At 37.5% G+C, this 21962-nt stretch overlaps 2 protein-coding genes across 6 annotated transcripts in view; both read left to right on the top strand.

Annotated features, from left to right (window-relative positions):
- Positions 1 to 6225, top strand: part of PLS1 (plastin 1) — a 104508-nt gene extending 98283 nt beyond the window's left edge. The window contains exons 15-16 of the mRNA XM_012536142.2: positions 5339 to 5463; positions 5698 to 6225. Coding sequence (XP_012391596.1) covers positions 5339 to 5463; positions 5698 to 5833 — 261 coding nt within the window. The 3' untranslated portion in view covers positions 5834 to 6225. The remainder of the gene's footprint in view (positions 1 to 5338; positions 5464 to 5697) is intronic.
- A 4048-nt stretch (positions 6226 to 10273) lies between these two features.
- TRPC1 (transient receptor potential cation channel subfamily C member 1) overlaps positions 10274 to 21962 on the top strand; it is a 63954-nt gene continuing 52265 nt past the window's right edge. For 2 of the 5 annotated variants that reach the window (XM_004278216.4, XM_004278215.4), the window contains exons 1-2: positions 10274 to 10939; positions 21145 to 21299. In XM_004278216.4, the coding sequence (XP_004278264.1) occupies positions 10765 to 10939; positions 21145 to 21299 (330 nt within the window). In that variant the 5' untranslated portion in view covers positions 10274 to 10764. Of the gene's footprint in view, positions 10940 to 16003; positions 20550 to 20583; positions 21300 to 21962 lie in introns of those variants that run through there. The other 3 variants (XM_033402775.2, XM_049709827.1, XM_049709828.1) reach the window with 3 other exon arrangements.

The following is a 21962-nucleotide window of genomic DNA, read 5'->3' as shown; positions in this document are numbered from 1 at the left end:
ATTTGCAAAAGAACAGGTAGGGTTTGGCTTCTTGACTTAGGGAAGCGCAGGAAAGAGAGAAGAGTTAAAACTGGATGTTTGGGGCCTGGGTAACTGGAAAACTGATAACAAAAATGGGGATGTCTGAGGTGCAGCTGCTTTCTAAAAAGGCAATGAATTCAGTTTTAAGCTTATTGAATTTGAGGTAATTTTCAGGAAATGAAGAGTTGCATGAAAAGAGACATTAAAACTAGGATTACAAGCTTGGTGATCAGTTGAATAGAAGAGAGAGTTGAAAAATGGGAGTACACAACCCATTTAAGGGAGAGAGCTCACAGAGAAAAGCAGACTTGAGACTGGTTTTACTAGAACTGAGGTGGTAGAAACAAATTGCACAAGTGCTTAGCATGTATATATGCTTGATAATAAAACCTTTAAACAGAATATAAATAAGAAATATAGCAGTGCATGCTAAAAAATAGTTGGGCTGGGGAGGTTTTTTCCAACTCAGTGTGTTATATTTGAAAGCTATGATAAGTGGTACTAGTAAGAACCTATTAATCATAATCAAGGCAGTGTTGTACCCAGAAATTTTAGAAAAGACAAATTTACCCGTTTTAGTTGCAAAGTAATTTTTCCTCACCAAGAAGATGAGGAGGTGGTATATCAGCTAATAACAATAATCATAATTACCAATTATTGAGTCCTATATGTGTCATTATGCTAAGCATTTTACACATTGTTGTTTCTTTTAATTCTCTCAACTCTATAAGCAAAAAGGTGAGCATTAGAAAAGTTAAATAACTTGTCCACTGTCATCAACTATTAAGCAGAAAGCTGGATTTCATATCCAGATCTAACTGCAGGTTGAAAGCCAAGCTATGGAGTTGTATGGCCCCAGGTTTGACACAGGCTTAGCCACTTCTTAGCTATGTGACATACTGCTCATTCATTCCATAAATATTCAAAGCTTACTCCGTGTCAGGTACTTTGCTAGGTGCTGTGACTACAGAATGCCCTCAAAGAGCTCACTGTTTAGGAAAGGAGGCAAATAAGAAAACAGGAATCACAGTATGGGGTGTTAGCAGTGCTACAGAAATCAGCTAAGGAGAATAGGGAGCATGTGAGGCGGGCATGTGTTTTCCAGAAACCTTAGCAGTTTATACTAATAGCTGGGTTACATCTCTTGATGAATAAAACTGATTTTACCTCTGGCTCACATTTAGTTATCTATGTAACCTTGGGCAAATTATTAATTTCCCTATGCCTGAGTTTCCCCATATTTAAAAGGGAGGTATTAATAGTATCTATCTTCTGGGTCTGTGTCAAGCTAAATAAGTTAACACATGTAAATAGCTCAGTCATACCTGGCACACATTAAGGGGTCAATAAATGGAGCTTACTACACTACACTACTGGTCCTGCCAATATATAAGGGCATCGTGGAGAGGTTCCTGTTGTGATTTTTTTAGGGAGTTTTGGCGGCCACAACACTGTGCATTTGTGGATGATTCATAAAGCACTCAAATTTATTTTCAAAAATGACAGGAAGAACAATGGAATGGAATGTCCTACTAGTAATATATATCAAATTAAGAGAAGAGATGGTACAACACACTAACTTGAAAATCAAGGGCTTCCCTGGGGGCTCAGTGGTTAAGAATCCGCCTGCCAGTGCAGGAGACACAGGTTCGAGCCCTGGCCCAGGAAGATCCCACATGCAGTGGAGCAACTAGGCCTGTGCGCCACAACTACTGAGCCTGTGTGCGACAACTACTGAAACCTATGCGCCTAGAGCCCGTGCTTCGCAACAAGAGAAGCCACAGCAATAAGCCTGCGCACCACAACGAAGAGTAGCCCCCGCTCGCCGCAACTAGAGAAAAGCCCACGTGCATCAACGAAGATGCAGTACAGCCAAAAATAAACAAAATAAATAAATAAATAAATTTAAAAAAAAAAGAAAATCAAGCCAAACTCTAGTCTAGTTATCTTTAATATTCTAGAAATTCTTTTTGCTTAAGTAATTTCTATATGATTAAGGAAAGTGAAAGAAAAACTATGAAAATGTATTTATATACTAAACCAAGGGTTTTACAATAACCCCTGCCCTTTTTGCAGTAAAAATGTCTTTCACTGATAATATGCAAATCAGGGGAGCTGGAAAGATAGGCCTGTTTTTTTGGAAACAGGAAGATAAGGGATCCAATATCATCTTTAGAAACTTAAATTTTTCATTCAACTCAGTAAAAGTTTTTCTCAAGGTGAATCAAAGGAAACAGGTGGGAAAATCCTTGTTTCCTAAATCTAAGTTAAGAAATATTTAAAATACCATAAAAGGATATAAACTTTCAGATGAATAAGGTCTGAGAATCTAATATATAACATGGTGCCTATAGTTAACACTCTTTTGTATAACTGAGATTTGCTAGTAGAACTTAAATGTTTTCACACACACACACCCACACACCACAAAATACATAACTGAGGGTGATGGACGTATTAATTAGATGGGAGGGATCTTATCAAATCATCAAGATGTACATGTTAAGTATCTTACAATTTTATTTGTCAATTTTAACTCAATAAAGCTGAAAAAAACAAAACAATTTTCCTCAAACTTAAAAAAACCCTCATAAATATGCAAATAATTAAGCAAAATATAGCACAATTAAGCCACTTGTCTGATTGTGAATCACCATAGAAATATATGAAAAGTAAGCACACAGAAATTTTTAATTTATTATAGAATGACATGCATATTAAGCTTTAATTTTAGAAAGTATAACGGTGTACATTAGAGTCTTCTAGAAAGCTTATTAAAAATGTAGATTCCTAGCCCCATCCACAAATAATCTGACATTACTTTGAGTGCAAGGATTAATTTGTGCTTTTACTAAGCACCTCAGGTGATTTTCATGTAGGCGGTCTGCAGGCTACACATTGAGAACGTATGTGTGAGAGTTTTTCAGAAATAGAAAAGATGCCCAAAAACCAGATCTGGATTACCAGCATCATATAGACTTAAGGACCCTAATTATTTTTATCCCTCTATTTCTACTTCCCCCCCCAAAATCTGTTTCATAAAATGAACATTCCTGAAAATGAAGAATATAAATTTTTCTAAAATTAATAAATGTACTAGATCATGGCCCCAAAAAAGAACTTTGTACTCTTCACATGGCTTCAAATTGTTTTATCAAACATTTATTAAGAACCGCATTTGGGGGGCTTCCCTGGTGGCACGGTGGTTAAGAATCTGCCTGCCAATGCAGGGGACACGGGTTAGAGCCCTGGTCCTGGAAGATCCCACATGCCTCAGAGCAACTAAGCCCACGCACCACAACTACTGAGCCTGCGCTCTAGAACCCACAAGCCACAACTACTGAGCCCGTGCGCCTAGAGCCTGTGCTCTGCAACAAGAGAAGCCACTACAATGAGAAACCCGCGCACCACAACTAGAGAAAGCCCGCACGCAGCAAAGACCCAATGCAGCCAAAAATTACTAAATAAATTTTAAAAAATAAAATAAAAAGAACCACTTTTGGCCAGGAACTGTACTAGATGTCGTCACTTATCTTAATATTCCCAAGAATCCTGTAACAGTTCGATTGTAGTGATTAGGAATGGGTGCTTTTGGCTTCAAGTAACAGAAAAAGTGATTTAAACCAAAAGTAAAGGCACAGAACAATAGCAAAGATCCAGAGGTGGGGTAGACATTAGGATTGGTTGAGCCAGTAATTGAAGAATGTCAATCAGGTTTTGTCCATCTCTGCTTTGCCATCTAAAGTGGTTTTCTCTAAAGTTGGTTTTCCTCTTGCTCATTGAATAGCTGCTGGTTGTGCCAGGGGTTTCATCCTCTCATTCAGTCAGGAAGGGGTGTTGCTAGCTTTCCATAGCTCTTCCTGGATAGTAAGGGCCTCACGTTAAATTAAGTTAAATTAAATTAGTGATTTAAATTAGCGATTGCCAAATAAATCACTGAGGCAATCAGATGGGATTCCTCCCTTTGGCTTTTTTAGACTATTTTTTCCAACCTTTTTTCATTATTGTTTGCCTAATGAGTCTTTTAGACATTTTCTTCCTAAATTCCCCTCCCCCATGAAATTTTAATGCCATAGATATTAGTATATCTGTTATTCACTGTATTGCTCTATACATATAAAGAATAAGTTTATCACCTTACCCGGAGAATAATGGTATACACTAATTCAGGGTCACTCTTGGAGCTGTGGATGGGGTTAATTTTCCTTGAAGCACACGTCCATATATGGATACAGAGCAAACATGTGGGTTCTGGTAGGATGGAGAAAGTAGTAAGGAGTGGATTCTGGGTAGGCAAGCGACATTTGCTACTATTCATCCTGAGAGACAAAACAAATAATTTGTTCAAGTGCTGGTAAGTTGTACAATCAATTCAGACCAGGATTTCTGACTTCAGTATAAGTGTTCTATCTACTACAATTTCGTTGTCCATTTTTAGTTGCCTTGGAGGTAACTTCCAAAGTGGAGAGAATCTTGGGCGTTTAGAGTCAGGCAGTCATGGGTTCAAATACTGGTTCTGTACGTACTGGTTGTGTGAACAGCTCTTTTTTTTTTTTTTTTTTGCGGTACGCGGACCTCTCACTGCCGCGGCCTCTCCCGCTGCGGAGCACAGGCTCCGGACGCGCAGGCCCAGCGGCCACGGCTCACGGGCCCAGCCGCTCCGCGGCATTTGGGATCTTCCCGGACCGGGGCACGAACCCGTGTCCCCTGCATCGGCAGGCGGACTCTCAACCACTGCGCCACCAGGGAAGCCCTGAACAGCTCTTTTGAGCTTTCTGACCTTCATGTTCTTCATTTTAAAAGGAGAGATTATAATTTCTTTATTACCAGGCTGTTAGGATTAAACAAACTGAACACGTAAAGCAACAAGAATGATGCCTTTATAAATATTAGTTCCTTTCCACTATTATTTTAATTTTTCTTTCTGAAAAATATTAAGTGAAGGCTTAGGAGTCCACGGTCTAAGAAAAAGAATATTACTAGAATTTGCAAAACTATTCACTTAAAATTCATCTCCTATTCCCTTTCAAAAGTTGTTTATTTTTTACAGAATGGATACTGTAGTTAGCATACTTTAGGAATTGTCACATCCACAAACCTTATTCCAGGTATGATGACAATCCTCTATACTGTAAGGTCTGTAAGGATGAAAGGAAAAGCGTATTTTAAATGGTTTGTGATGTGTGTTGGTTGAAGAATAGCTGAATGTTAAGTATAATGAAAATTTATAAATTGCTTTTAGTTATATGGTTATGGTCTTCTGGTCTGACATTTACAAAAGATGTTTATGAATGTTCATCTATTCTTTCTTTTCTAGGACAAATCTATTACCACTAGTTTACCTGTCTTGGATTTAATAGATGCCATTGCACCAAATGCAGTTCGTCAAGAAATGATCAAGAGAGAAGACCTTTCTAATGAGGACAAGCTGAACAATGCTAAGTAAGCCTTTATGGTTTATATTAGAACATAGTGGCTCTTTTGTTCTTAATCCTTGCAGGTGAGGCTATGATGTCCTTAAAATTCACATTTTTAAGTACAATTTATGTGAGAAATATGATTTAAAGACTCACAAACAACTTTTTTGTAAAGTTAACCTTGTCAAAATGTTTCATTCTTCTGTTAACGTATATTAAGTGAAAACAAATACCAAGATATTTTTCTTGTCTTTTCAAGATACGCCATTTCAGTTGCTCGAAAGATCGGTGCCCGGATATATGCCTTACCTGATGACCTCGTGGAAGTGAAACCCAAGATGGTTATGACAGTGTTTGCATGCTTAATGGGAAAAGGACTGAACAAAATAAAATAATGAAACATTTATTATGATTTTCTGCCACATTAAACACATTGAATGCCTCACAGTTTACAGATTTCTGAAATGTAGTGGGTATAAAACCAGAGATTATTTGTATACTCAAAACAGTTGTATGAATCATTAATGAATTTAATATCCTGTTCATACTAGCTAGGATTTGTTGACAATTAATTTACCAGTCGATACTGATAAGAGTGTGTTCATTTTCACGATGATATTTTATGATTAAATTATTGTTTCCTGAAAGTCTCTTTAAAACAAGACTAATTCATTCTTTTTCATGGTTCAGAAATGATCAATGCAAAACTTTTTCTGCATGTCCTGCTGTGAAATGTGTTTTGATTTTGTGTGTGTGTTGATTTTGATCATAATTGTATTCAGAGTCATAATCCAGTTTAATCCTTTTATTTTTTTTCCTCCAACTATGTGAAGTGGTCCAAAACTTTAACTTTTCTGTAAATTTCTATACTGTCTAAAATTTTTAAATGACAAGTACTGTTCATTAACATTAAACTTTTTTATATATAAGGACTAACTCATGAATAAACTTCAAAGTACATTCTCTTATATAAGTAGCAGGAGCTTTTTACTTAATACTTAATTTTAACTGCATCGATACTTTACAGGTACTGGTTTGGTAATACAGCTTTAACTATGACCTGCAGCATATATATGTTGGTAAGATGTTATTAGAGAAATATGTGTGTACATATACATATTTTGCACCTGAATTACCCAGGTTTTCTTAAGTGGTATGTATACAGTCAACCCCCCATATCTGATGCATGCATATCCAATGGTTCCACATCCACAGATTCAACCAACCAGTGATCAAAGATATTTGAAAAAAAGAATTCCAGAAAGTTCCAAAAAGCAAAACTTAAATTTGCCAAGTGCCAGCAACTATTTCCATAGCATTTACATTGTATTTACAACTATTTGCATAGTATATTAGGTATGAGTAATCTAGAGATGATTTAAAGTACACGCAAGGATGTGTGTAGGTTATATGCAAATACTAAGCTGTTTTATATAAAGGATTTGAGCATCTGCAGATTTTGGTATCCTTTGGGGGGTCCTGGAACCAGTCCTCTGGATACTGAAGGATGACTGTATTGGTCAGTTAACCAACATTAAGTAATAATTGTGCCCTCACTAGGTGCGTAACACTTTTCAGTTTGTAGCTATCTGGTACATGAAAATTTCTTTTAGAAATACTCATTTTGGATGTGCATATAGTTACTTTTCAACTGACTTCAAACACTGGCTACAGCTCTCAAGACGTGTTGATACCATATTATTAGCTTCATATTACACATGCTAACTTTTGATATTCTAGCCCTAATTTAGAATATGCCCACTGAATATCTTTAGTAGAAAGTAACACAAAGCTAATATTCAACATATTTTCACGTTTTTCCCAGTTTCCTTCAAATTGGCAATGTTTGGTTAATGCTTATGTTACTTGGCAGTAGCTTTGCTTCAGACCTATTTTTGTCTGAATTTTTTAGCAGTAGACCAATTCTGCTAACAATTGAGTTCAGAAGTTTACTTCCTTCATCTTCCACTGTTAGTGCCAGTGACCAGTACTGCTGTGCAACAAAAAATGCTGTCACTTTATCTCACTGGGAATGAGTAGTCTAAACCCCCCTTCTACCATGGAGTAAAACATACGTGATGGTAAGAGTACGACTACTCATGTGCTTAGAAGAGAATTTTTTAAATGAGATCATCAACAGGTGGAACTTTGAAATATATTCTACAAAAGAGATTTCCTTTCCTTTTATCATTTGATAATTGTTTTCTTATATGAAGATTAAAATATGTTTTTGCTCTTTTGTGATATTATTTAAATCATTTCCTCTTGATTTTTTTCACCATTATATTCACTAAGTTATCTGATTTACATGCAATTTGGCACTTTAGAGTGTTCTTTCTCTCACAAAATATATTTAATAAAAATTCTGTGTATGTACAAATGTGTCAATATTTATTTCATTTAAAGAAAAATATATAACTTGGAAAATTAATCTATCATAAACTTATTTTCCAGAAAAGAAAAGAGAAAAATTCCTACGCTAATGAGTAAAACAGCAACAAAAAATTTATTATTTTGGGAGGAGTGAAGATGGTTCTATGATTCTTTAACAGGAAGAATTTTAGGAAAGACCAAGTACATGATTTCTACAAATTTAGTTTGGGATGAAATACTTTGAGTTAATCAACATAAATTTGTCTGTTATGATCCGGGTATGATACTAGACACTGGGGATTCAGCTGAGAAAAATATAGACAAAGTTTTCTGGCCTCATGAATCTTATTTTCTAGTGGAGAAAGACAGACAGTAAACAAATAGGATTTGTAGATGGTGATAAATGTACTAAGAGAAATTAACAGGGAAATGTGATAGAGACTTAGGAACTGGGGTGAAGATGCTTTTAGTTTGGGTGGGTCAGGGAAGGTCTCTCTATCACAGGTCTCTGTGATAGTGAGGCTGAGGTATGCATGGTAGGAGGAGCAGCCAGATGCTAACTGTTCAGTAGAAGGAACAAGTGCAAAGGCTGTGAGGCAGGAAGAGTCTTGCAGGCATTTTAGGAAAAGAAATAGGCAAATTGGCCTAAGAGGGAGAGGTAGAGAGTTTGGAGATGAAGACAGGGTCTATGACTTATAGGTCTAGATCTGAATGGATTTTCTCTTCTCCATCACAACTGGAGTTGGGATGGCTCTTCAGTATATGAGGTTCGGTGAGTTGCTTTAAGTAACATGCTGCTTCTGAATCTTGCACCTTCATCATAGCTCTATCATCGGCTTCCATATCACAGATGAAAAATAAATCATATAGAGGATCTTAAAATACCCCAATTTACACTGGATGAAAAAGAATCCGAGAAACAAGAGAGAATATTCTGCATCTGAGATGATTCAAAAAGACTTCTGAAGATACAGTTGAAACACTAGCTTACTTTGAAGGAGGAAAAACCCTCTAATACTTTGGAATGCCTCCTAGGATTATCTCCTAAAGTAAATTGGAATTCTCCTGAATCTAAGAAATCAGTCCAGCCCCTGTGGGAGCCTTATGGAAAAGGAATCACCTAAACCCAGAAGCTTGAAAAAACTTCAGATTAAAGTGGTTTCTATAGTTCTGAACCATCTGAATTTTGACCCTTAAACACTCTGGAACTTTTGGATGGGCCTGGGTTAGAGTTGTTCTGCTACTGAGGAAAAAATTTTACTGGACTACAAAGAGTGTCCATAAACCCAAATAGGTACCACTCCGTTCACTGGCCACAGATTTACAATGAGCAATTTTTTTTTTTTTCTACAATGAGCAATTTTGACATTCCACTAAATACACAAACTTAGAACTGTATTAAACATTAGAGAATGGGGCAGATTTATGATCTACTAGAGATAAGAAAGAAAAAGCTAAAATGATTTAATAGATAACTGTTTTGAAGTAAACACATAAAAATGTTTGGAAAGGTGGGCAATCTTGTCTACCTAAGGCCTCTTAGAGAAGATCGAAAGAGCACTGTGAATGATGAGAAAGATGTACTTAGGAAATTTGGGAGTTAGAGTTGGCCGGGACAGCGATGGAACAAATCAACCTGAACAGAATACATGTACTCAAGTAAATTTATGTATTGCCTTAAAAAGCTAAGCACTATGGGTGCAATTTAGACTTTTGCACAGTTGGCTGTGGAAAGCAATAATTATTCGAGATACAATTCCAGTCCCCCTCCCTCAGCTTTTAAAGTTGCAAGAATCTGCTTTAAATACAAGCTTAATTTAAAAAAAATATTCAAGGAAGTAGCACTTACTGCACTTCGGTTAGCTTTTGCTTAAATAACACTCATCTTCTAAAATCTGAGTTATAAACGTGAAGATGAACAAGAAACCACTGTAAGGACTATGACGTAGAGTAGATCCTAATGATGTGCTTATCCAATGGTTACATGCGAATAAATGTATGACACTAGAAATGTTATGCCAATTTTATATCACAAAGGAGTTTTTTTCTTTTTAATACAGTTTTAGAAACAATTATGTAGCTAGCCCGACATAATTACACACAGATGAACACAGTGGCGTGGCGAGGGCCCGGTCCTTTCTGGTTTAGGCAGAGGACAAAGGAATATGCAATAATTCGACAGTTCCACGGGGGGAGGGCGGGGGGGGGGCGGTTCGACTAAACGTTAAGTCATCAGAGGCTCAGCGAACCACCCCGCTGCATGTTTAACTTGTGTGCAACCCTAGACGGCGGGGAAATTACCTCGAACCTGCAGCCTGATGGTGGAGAAGGTACATCCGGCCATTCGCCTTTTCCTCCGAGGCTGGAAGCCTTCTAGGGGGCGGTGCGCTCGCGGACTCCGCCTCCGCCTCCACCCCAGGTCCCGCCCACCACAGAGCCCGCCCCGTAGTCGTAGCTCTCACCGAGCGGAAGATGACGTGAGGAGAGCCGCGAACATCTTTGGGTGCAGCTCGGTTGGCGGTTTCCAGAGCCCTGGAGCCCGGCTGGTGCAGGATCGCCTCTTGGAGCGCCCTTCCCACCGATTTTCGTCCTCCACTCTGGCCGGGCCGCTCCCCGCGCGGCCCCAGCGGCTCCTGGCACGGCCCCGCGCTCGGCTGCCGCCCTGGCGCGGGCCACTCTGCCGTCCCCGGACGGGCGCGGACCTGCTCGGCCTGGGCGCCGGCGGCTGGGGAGGGGGCGCTGGCCCTGGGGCCGCGCATGCGCCGCCACCAATTTGGGGCTGTCGGTGGAGGGCGAGTGCTGGCTCCGTGGGGAGGCGACGCCTTTCGGGGCCAACGGGCCGCGCGCCGAGGCGGCCGTGGGAACGACTCATCCCTTTTCCAGCCGGGGGTCGGGGTCGGGGCTGGTGGGGGCCCCGCCCCCGTCTCCTGGCCTGCCCCTTTCATGGGCCGCGATGATGGCGGCCCTGTACCCGAGCACGGACCTTTCGGGCGCCTCCTCCTCCTCCCTGCCTTCCTCCCCATCCTCCTCTTCGTCGCCGAACGAGGTGATGGCGCTGAAGGATGTGCGGGAGGTGAAGGAGGAGAACACCCTGAATGAGAAGCTTTTCTTGCTGGCGTGCGACAAGGGTGAGAGCTAGGCCCCTTTCTCTGCTTCTGGATGCCCGTGTCCTTCACACCCCTCATCCTCTCCCCAGCCTCAACTCGGGGCACTCCCTCTTCCTCGTGCGCCGAGCGTCTGTTCGCGCCGCGCCCGCTGCACCTGCCGGGCTGCTCGGCACCGCCTCTGCCTTGTGAGTGCAGAGCTGTCGGGCGGGAGCAGCCGCGGGTGGCGCCCTCCGAGCGCCGCACCTGGGGCGGCGGCCCTGCCCGTGGTCTCCTTTCGTGCGGTCAGGTGTTCAGGTAGCGTCGTGGGGGCCGGGACCCTAGGGTTTCAGCCTCACCTGCGCTACTGACCACTTGAATGACCTGGTCTCCTGCATGGGGCTTTAGTTCTTTCTTTCTGGAAGCCCAGAGGTTTTGTCTAGTTTTGGACCTTTCAGTACGAAAAAAATCCCATGTCCTTGCTTAAGGTTCCTCCTGCTTATGGGCTCTCAGCTGGTGTTTTCTTTTCTTTTTTCTTTAAAACCTTACTTGTATTATTTAACTCCAGCCACCCGGTGCCTTGGTGTTCAGTGACTGTCGAATGGCATTAGGTATGTCAATATCCTAGATGGACATAAAGACAGCACGTTATGGAGAAATTCTGCCTAAGTTCCAGAGTTTCTCCAAATTTATGGAACAACTTTGTTCATGCTTTTTATTAGAGAGGAAGGTTTATTGCTCCTCAGACGTCTTTGGGAAATAAAGGTAGTGCAAAATAATTACAGGGCAAAAATTGGAATATATTTAATGTGTTCTCGTTTTTTAAAAAAATCTGGAAATCGATCACTTTTATGGCCATAACAAAGTCTCCTCACTTAAGCATGCTTTCTATTGATGAATGTAATAAAAAGAATGGGAAATTGATTGCCCTAAGACTGCTTTTATTTCCTACGTGTAAAAAAGTGCTGTAAATTTTCTCTTTCTAAATTTATTCACCTTGCCTTCCAGTGGCCATGCTTGCTTAGGAAAAATGTTTAGGATCATGCAAACTTCCAAATCATAAACCCAAAGGGCAACTTACACTGTGAAAAGATTAACTACAGAGGATTTTTTTGTTTGTATGTGTTTTTTTTTTTTTAAATAAATGACAGCCTCCTTAACCACTTTTACTGCTTTGAGATAGGATTTTATTTACACAACTTTTTGAAAACACATTGATGTATAAACAAAGTCCACCCCTGTCCATCATGAGTCCTTTTATGATCTTATGTAGTAGTATTATATTATGAAAGCATTTGTGAAAGTCCACCACGGACAGGTTCATACAGTCTTGGAAATGTGAAGAAACATAGAATATATGTCTATAACCTCATAAATATCATTGTCTGTGGATTACGTAAAATTATTTAGTATTTCTAGAGTGGATAGTCTGAGTTCTCTTCCTTCAAAAATTCTCTGAGAGAGGAAGGGAACAGATTGTGTTATACTAGCATTAGTAAGTGGCTGCTCCATCTACCCCAGCTTCTGAGCTATGGTTATTTTAAAGCAAACAGAAATTACGTCAAGAAAGGCAATTTAATATATCTGTTAAACTGAGGACAGAGGAATGTCATCATGGAACATAGCTCGAATAAGTACTTGTATGGTGTGTATATTTAGGATTATTGCATGACATATGTCAAAAGAGTTTGAATGTATGACAGTTCTGTAACCTGTCCAGTAGTGCCAGTTGAAATAGCCTTGATAGTCTTTCTTCGTCAGTTTCCCTTTTATAACATCATTAAGATCCTTGGAGAGATTTGGCTTTTGGGGGTAGGGTGGAAAGTAAATATGCATGCTTTTTCTCCCCCGTATAAATTAAAACATTTTTTAACAAGTGAGATTAAATAGGTATTTTCTGTTTCAGGTGTGTTGAAATGAATTCTTAGGTTAGATTTGGAAAAATGGCTTATTTCTTACATGTACTTATGGTATACATTTATGCTGAAAAATATATATTTGAGTTATAGCAGTTTTTTTGTTTACTCGTTTATATTCACTAATATTGTTAAACCTTTTTTAGCGTTACCCAAACCAAATCTAAAAGTGAAAAGTTTCCTGAAGTAGCTATAGTTGCCACTATTGCTTTGGAGCTTTCATCAAGCCAAATGGCAAACGTTGACTGAGACAGCTTTTGGGGTAGAGTACATAGGCTTTTCATAGATGATTTCATTTAATCCTCACAACCCCATGAGCCAGATGTTGTTATCCCCATTTTATGAATGAGGAAAATGAGGCTTAGCAAAATTTTAGAATTACTTTGTCCAAGGTTACATTAGTTAGTAGTAGAACTAGGATCTATTTTGAGCCTGTACTCTTAACCACTAAGTTTTGATGTAGTTGTAGTTGAATGAATGAAAATCACTTGTGTTAGAAAAGACACATCCATATTTGGATTTACTAATTGGAAATTAAACTTGCTCTCTGTGAATGTTTTATTAACTGTGGTTTCCATGGATTATGTTTATCCAATAAAAGTAAAAAGCTTTAATAGCACACGAGCAGATCCACTGTAGAACATCTATGTTTCTCATCCTTTTTTCATTTATCAAGTTTACACTACATATGTAAAATGTCCGTAATGTATTCCACTTAAGGAGAATTCCTAAAGCAAAAATTGTGGAGATGGGGTTATGTGTTAGTGGATGGGTGACCCTTTGAAAGGTGTGTACAGATTAAGGAGTAAAGAAAAAAGGAAAGAAAACGATTTTATAGTTTGATTTTATAGTGTGTACAGCTAGCTTTTATGTAAATTATTAGTCCAGTAGATCTAGGCAAGCGCAGATCCAGGTAGTGGCCACTTAATAGTGGCTATTGTTGATCTTGAAAGTGGGTCAGAATCATCTCAAAGGTAACATCGGTTCTTTTTCGTAAAATTTAGAAGAAAAAGTGAATTGAAGGCTCCTGTGCCAGTTATATAAAGCTAAGTCTGGCCCCCCACCCCACATAAAATTCTCAGAAAGTACACCTATTCTTTTTAGACGTAGAATGCTGCAATTCAGAGGTAAAGGTTAATTGAAACAAGAGCTGAAACAAGAGTGTTGTTTTATGGAATATTAAGCAGTGATTCTTACCACCCAAGTCTTCTTCCTTTCACACTGAGAATTAGTATGGTAATGAGCCACTTTTATTTGTGGGAGACAGGGGTCTAACTTCAGACCTGCTGGCTGGAGAAAGAATTAATACCTTTATTTAGGGAGCATCTAAGCTAAATATAGTTGTTGATTCACCTCTTTGAAAGTGACTGTTGAGTAGATGGTAGCTTTAGTATTAAACCCTTAATTTGCTGATGATCAGTAATCAGTTCTTGTGTAGAAAAGGAAAATGATGAAAGGATTCAGTCTGGATTCAGTCCCTGCCAACTTTTCATGAAGAACATTTTCAGGAAATTTGATTTGCAATAAGTCAGGAGGCCCTTCTTGAAATTTCAGCATGGAGTCAGGGGAGGGATGGAGAGAGCTGAATTTCACCTTTATTGTCAGGCTCAGTCTGATAATCTAGATCTGTGTCACCTTTGTGGTATTGATTTGCTGCATTGTATGGAGGGTGCTTTGATGCCTGGATTCTGCTTAAACTTTGCATACCTTTGGCTTAGCATGCTTTTGAAATGGGTAACATTTCTGGGAGAAGTAATATTAAGCTGTTGTTTTAATAGCACTTAATATATTTAATGGGACTTTTAAAAACAGCTATTTGAAAAGAGATTTTGAAGTGTCTGGGGTTGGAGAGGATGGCCGTGGGAAGAAAAAGTGCAGAGTACTGGGTACTGCCAAGAAGTTTTATGTCGACAAGGGACACCTAATGTTAAGAGGTATATGTGCTGTGAGGGAAGAAAACTTTGCAGAAAGGAGAGGTAAAGAGGGTACTATATACAAAATTCTACAGGCATTTCACAAATTGTCATTAGTATTTAAGCATTTAAGTATTTTGTACAGGAGAGTTTTTCCAATCACCAGTGGTGCCATAGTGTATGGTTCATCTTTATTTTAACAAAAAAGACTCTTAAATCACCAGAATCTTGGTGGATAGTTTTATTATAAGAGGCTAATCATTGAGCAGCTAGCTGCTTCATAGTAGTATAATACTGGCATTTCTTTGTAGTGATTACAGAAGTGTGCTTCTTTATTTCATTTTTAACTTGCTGTTCTTTTCTATAATTCATCATCTGACTATATATCAGGTTAATTTTGTTAGGACACTGGAGAAAGGTGCTTTATCAAGAAATAACTGACTACATCCCTATCCTTTAGTACCTTCTTCTGTAGTGGAGATGCTCTCTTGTGCTCTTGTGAGGAGCAGTAAGGGAAATAAAGTATGTTTGTGCCTAATAGATCTGTCTGAAGGGCAGAAACAAATGCTCAATTTAACTTAAATGGCCTATTTATGATTTGGAAGATGGGATATTCTTAGTATGCAGTCAGTCTTTTATCTGGGCAGTTAAAAAAATGTAACCCAAGCCAAACTCCTTTACCTAGTGTATTATAAACTTTGGGGAAGGGTGTTAAAAGATTAAATTTTATTGTATGGGTATTGTTGCAACCTAAGAATAATTCCTCTTCTTCCATGCTTCCAGTGTTAGAAATATCTTCCTTATAACTGACCACCAAATTTAATGATACTAAGAAGTTTAAGATCTAGGATTAGTAGTTTAATATGTAATGAGTTCAAAAGCTATCACTAAGAGGTAAGTAGTGACTTTTAAGAGCCTAAACAAATTAACAGGACTAAAAGAATTCCAATACCATATCAGTATAGTTATGAGATTCAGTGGAATTTCTTTGCATGCCAAAACTTTGTGACCTATAAAGTGGTGATCAGCACTGTTATTAATAGCTTCTGTTAATTAAAAAAAAACCCCAAAAAACTCCTATGTTTATTTTCTGGTCATATTTGTTGCTCCATCACTAATACTTTTATATTTTTTGTAGCTTAATTTATATTGATCCATAGTGTACTTTTTCAGTTCTATAAATATGTATAATTTAAATGTATGTGAGATTAAGTTTAAGCAACACAATAAATCCTTTATGAAATTGTATTACTGCATACCTGATATTAACTAAAGTTTTATACAACTTGTAACATCACTGTGAATTAGATCTCAAGTCATATACCAGACTCTAATTACAAAGTAAACATGGCTTCTAATAGATTCAAGAATATGTTAATAATTTTTAATTTATAAACTAATTTACTCTAAAAAAATCAGCATTACCTTCTATGATATAAGTATAATTTTTCCTGCAGCAGTGTCTGCTCTTTTGCCAGGTGATATTCATTATCACTAATAGTCTTAATTAACAGACATAAATGGCTAAGAAATTATAGTAATAATTGTCTTTTTCCAAAAATATTCAGAGTACTACGGACATCTCAGCATGCCATGTTTCTGAGTATCTAATTTTGAAGGTTTCATCCACAACAATGTGATTACAAACATGTTGGGGTCTATGATAAATATTGGGTTTTGCACATTTGGTAAAACTACATTTTAAATTGTCTTCATTCTAAAAGTCTTGTATGTGTTTTTTTTTTTTCTTTTTAGTATTTGGTTCAGACCAATTTGAAGTTTGCTGTAGAGTTAACATTTTAATCAGTATTGTCACTATTTATATTTCCAGATCCAACAATTGAATTTGATCATGGCTTTGTATTTTTTTACTTCATCATTCTTTTTCCTCTTAATAATAAAATCTTCTGTTTTAAGTGTCTTTAGTAATAGTTCAATAAGAATGTTGCAGTTGCCATAGTCAAAAAGTTTGTTAGATAAACTTGGTTTGAAAAACTTCACAGATTTTTTGACAGATAAATTCTCCAGTACTTCACAACTAACTGAAAATTTGGTTACTATAAAATTAAACTGACCGACATTAATACTCCCATTTCAGTGATGCTGAAATTTACCATCATATGTCAGAAAATAAAATGAGATGCCAATGAAGAAAAGATGATTAGCGGTTCTTCACTGATACTATAACATATCTCCACTGTCTTTCTCAAGTTGGCCAGGGTGAATATATCACAGTTGGCCAGGGTGAATTTGTTGCTAAGGATCCATGGGATTACAACAGTATTTTTATATACTATTACATTTTTTTAAATTGTTGGTTAGGACTCACTACATTGATTTCATGACTGCTAATGGGTTTCAACCTGCAGTTTGGGAAACATTGGTGTAGAAAGATCATAGTGGGTAAGTGGGAGAGTGGCAACAAGGTAAATGCAGAATGATAGCAAGGCCCAGGTCCCATAAGGCTTAGTGAGCCACGAAAAGATTGTGGCATTTAAAGCGTGATTAAAAATCTTGAGGATTGGGCTTCCCTGGTGGCGCAGTGGTTGAGAGTCCACCTGCCGATGCAGGGGACACGGGTTCGTGCCCCGGTCCGGGATGCCGTGGAGTGGCTAGGCCTGTGAGCCATGGCCGCTGAGCCTGCGCGTCCGGAGCCTGTGCTCCGCAACGGGAGAGGCCACAACAGTGAGAGGCCCGCGTACAAAAAAAATCTTGAGGATTGAAAACCTGATATGATTTGAATTTTAAAATGATCACTGTGAATGCTGGGTGGAGAGTGGATTAAAGAGGTGGTGCTGGAGTAGAGGTGGGCAAACTACAACCCACAGGCCAAATCCACCCACCACCTGTTTTTGGAAGGCCTGTGAGCTAAGAATGATTTTTATATTTTACATTTCAAATGGTTGGGAATAACTCAAGAATAATATTTCATAACACTTGAAAATTATATGAAATTCAAACTTGAGTGTCCATAAATATTTTTTGGAACACATTGGAGTTCATCGTGTACATTTGGTCTGTGGCCACTTTGGTGCTGCAAGAGCAGAGTTGAGTGTTTGCAACTGGGATGATATGGCCCCCAAAACCTAAATATGGCCCTTTATAGAAAAAGTTTGTTGACCCCTGTACTAGAGTGTAGGCAGCTGTATCAGTAAAGACGTTAATGCAGAGTCCAGGAGAGAGATGATGGTGTCTTGAACTGGGGGTTACAGTGTACATGGGTACAAGTGGATAAGTATGGGAGATACTCTGGAGAGGGGACTGAGAAGTTTTGCTGTTGAATTTGGATACTGGTGGAACTGATCAAAAAGGTTTCTTTTTCCTTCCAGTCTAGGTTTCCTATAGGTTCTGTGACTATAGTTTATAATTGTTCATTTGCGTGAATGTGTCAACCGTGACAGGGTGGAAATTTTTATTATTTTTAAGGATGAAAATTACTTATTTGGTTTTGATTTCTAAGGTGTTTTTTTCCTTGTATAGCCCCCTAACTGTGATGGGAATAGTGTTTGAAACCTTAAAGCTGTAGAATCTGACATTTGCAATACAATTACTTTTTAAACAGCAATCTAAACCTTAAAAATGTGTAGCCGTTGTTTTTGACCATTTGCTGTATGTGAAATTTATACAATTTTATAAGAATTATATGTATACAGCTCTCTATACTTTTCATTCTCTAGCAATATGGCTGACTAAATAATCTGAAAACGCTTCTGTTTTAAATCACCTAGAAATGCTAGATAAAATATAATAAACATACATTTAAGTGAACAGCTGAGCTTTCAGGAAAGTAAGGAAAACAGATTCAAACATAAAGAAAAGACTGAAAAACAGGAGTGTGTGAGTTGACATTTGACTGCTCCGTGGATGGGAGCAAGAGTTATTAGTCTGGGCATTGTTGGGATTTGAATTTTAATGCCCTTGTGGAAACAGGTTACAAAGCCTTGAGTTTGTACAAAGTGGGGTAATTGGAACAACATCTAAACATGAAACCAGGATCCTTAAAGGACTACACTTTTAGCAAAGGGGTAGATGAGGAAAAGAACCCGTCCATCAGCACAGGGAGACTACAAAGAACCTTTCAAATAAGACTTCCCTAAGAACTTGTAACTATGCTCCTGCCTCTTGTTGGCTTGGGGTTTAAATTAATATTACCTACTTGATCTGGGAAAACCTAAACTGAGAAATTAGTATAAAAAGGATTCATAGGGTAGCAAAACCTCTGAGTTATCTGGAAGAAGCAAACACAAAACATCCTTGGTGGGACAAGCTTTCAAACGAGGCTGCCTAGTTTCCCACAGTTAACCTGCATGAAGTTGAGTTTGCAATATCCAATTAAAAAATTCAGAAGACAGTCACCTATTATTACAATAGACACAACGAATAGGATTAAATCCCTAAGACCTAGATAATTATCATATGGAGACCATAAAATAAGTATGTTTAAAATGACAAAAAGCTTAAAATAAGGAAATTAAAACATAAGGAAGTAAATCAAAAATTTGGAAAGGAATCTAATAAAACTTAGAGAAATAAAAAATGTAGTCATTAAAAATAAAATTAATGAATAATCAGCAGAAATAGTTGAAGGAGGAATAAGTGGAAGAGAAATCTGAAGAAGTTATCCAGAATGCAGGAAAGAGAGAGAGAAAGAAGAAAAATAAATCTTTAGAGACAAAGAAGTTAGAATGGGACAATCTAACATAATGTCTAAAGAAGTTCCAACAGGAGAAAAAAAAATAAGGGGATGAAGCAGTATTTGAAGAGAGAATGGCTGAAAATATTGCATATGAATGAAGGGCATAGTCCTTAGCTTCAGAAAGCCTAATGATTCTCAAGCAGGATAAATAAAATCTAATCCTCACCCAGACACATCATGAAACCAAAGAAAATAGAGCAAGGGTTTTTATGGGTAGCATTCTCCTACAACTAAGATATTGAAATCAACTCACGTGAAATAAGATTTTAAAGTTATTTTCCAGTATTAGTGATAAGTTTTCACTGATCTGTCTGCATGTTCATATTGGTTCAACTTTGTGAAGTGTTTGATAAGTTTTTTGCCATGGAGCATTAGTGTCTAAATACTAATTAGTAGTTCTATGAGGAAATAATTTCTTTTTGTGACTAGTTTTCTTCTTGAGGGAACTAAGGAAATACACCATCAAGAAAACTACCATTCAACATATTCCAAAATGTGTGGGGACTTTAAAGTCACTGGTTAAAAATAATAGCATAATTTATTTGAAATTTTAACCAAAAAAATCTGTTACTTTTCTTTGTTATTCACTCATTTAGTCCAGTTTTAGAGTTTTCTCTTTCTGTATCATGAAATCATTTTTTTTCCTTCTGATTTCCACTCTGATTGTTCTTTTCCTGTTTCTTATTCATAGACTTCCAAGGAACAGCTATATTTGCAAGTCACTTAAAATCATTTATTCATTGAATGTTTAAAAAGTAAGATGAAATAAAACAAAACCCACTTTGCTTTCTTTCTCCATTAGCATTTCTCTTTTGATTTATTCCCCTTTTACCTGCTGCACCAGCTGGTTAGCAGACAAGTATAGTGGGCCCTCTGTGAAAATGATTACCTCCATAATTATTCTCATTTCACCCCATGAGTTAGCTGTTTTGTTGTGGGGTAGAGTGGGGTAGAGTGAGGCAGAAGCTAATCTGCATAATCCTGACAGGTCAAATTTCGCTTTGAAATATTCTGACATTGGCCTCTACCAGCATTAGTCATAGTCTTGCTTAAGAGTTTTGTGAGCTGAATATTCTGTCGTTATTTAATCTAAACAGTTTCATTAATGAGGTGTGTGTGTGTGTGTGTGTGTGTGTGTGTGTGTGTGTGTGTGTGTGTGGAAAGTGGGGAGGAGACTAGGAATTTCGGACATCTTTCCCTTTTACTCTACATACCAGCAAGCATATACACGTTCACCCTGCTTTTCCAAAGTATTTTCCCCTGTAAAACCTCTTCATAACATCCTCCACTTATTACTAGATCTCGTTTTTAACCATTTAACAATTAAATGTATGTATGTATTTGAGATATAAAACTTAAATCCTTTAAGCTTATATCTTATTTTCCTAGCACGCAGTCTATGTTTTTAGACATTCTTTATTACTTTAAATATCTTCTGAAAGTTCTTCTCCTTATAATCAATCAGTTATGAATTTTAAACAACTTTGATTTTAAACTGTACATTTAAATTTTTTCTACTTTTTATGTTTGCAACTGATGTACATATTCTTTTATCAGGGTATAAGTTTTCAGCAAGGAAATGCTCACATTTTCTTTGCACATTTCCATATACAAAAATGAGTTTACGTTTTTTAATCTTTTAAATCAACAGGCTAAGTTTTCTTTACAGTCATTCTTATTTAATATGTCATGGATATTAAATTATGTTTGTATATTGTTATTTAGGTGACTATTATATGGTTAAAAAGATTTTGGAGGAAAACAGTTCAGGTGACTTGAACATAAATTGCGTAGATGTGCTTGGGAGAAATGCTGTTACCATAACTATTGAAAACGAAAACTTGGATATACTGCAGCTTCTTTTGGACTACGGTTGTCAGGTACAAGGCTAGATAATTTTATCCAGTAGCTTCTAAGTACTGTTAGATATGCCATGTTTTCTCCTTTCTTTCTAGTTTCCTTCCTCCCTTCCTTCCTTCCTTTTTTCCTTCCTTTCTCTCTCTATTTTTCTTCTCTTTCTTTCACCTTTTATTTTGTTTTGAGCTACTAAAAATTTAAAAACAAACTAAAAAAAAACCCTTTTTTAAAAAAGTATAGTATTTTGACTTGATTTATCTTTTTCTTCCCAACTTTCACTCCTGCCCCTTATCTTATATGTTTTAAACCATCCGACAGAGGTAAATTATCATGACTTATTAAAGATGACTTTGTTTTTATTACTTACATTATTATATTACTATTTACCTTATATATCTAAAAATAGTACAAGTGTTCTGGAAGTGTCAGGGGAACAGGTATTTCTGTGGCCCATATAATTTACAAGCATAAAAACAGAATACTCCTCACTTACAAAGCAATTTTCAATTTGATTTTCTCCAAAGTTTTATTAAATTGTCCTTTTTGTCTGAAATCTAGTGTTTGCTTATAGCTAAAGGTGAACGGATTTTTTTAAACTGGAAAACATTGACCTTTCTGCTTGTCTTCATATCAGTTCGTGTAAAAAATCAGGCATGTGGGGCTTCCCTGGTGGCGCAGTGGTTGAG

The sequence above is a fragment of the Orcinus orca genome, chromosome 5, assembly GCF_937001465.1.
Source record: "Orcinus orca chromosome 5, mOrcOrc1.1, whole genome shotgun sequence".
In the NCBI taxonomy this organism is placed as follows: domain Eukaryota; kingdom Metazoa; phylum Chordata; class Mammalia; order Artiodactyla; family Delphinidae; genus Orcinus; species Orcinus orca.
Note: the sequence above shows the minus strand (reverse complement) of the source record. Positions and strands in the feature narration are given on the sequence as shown.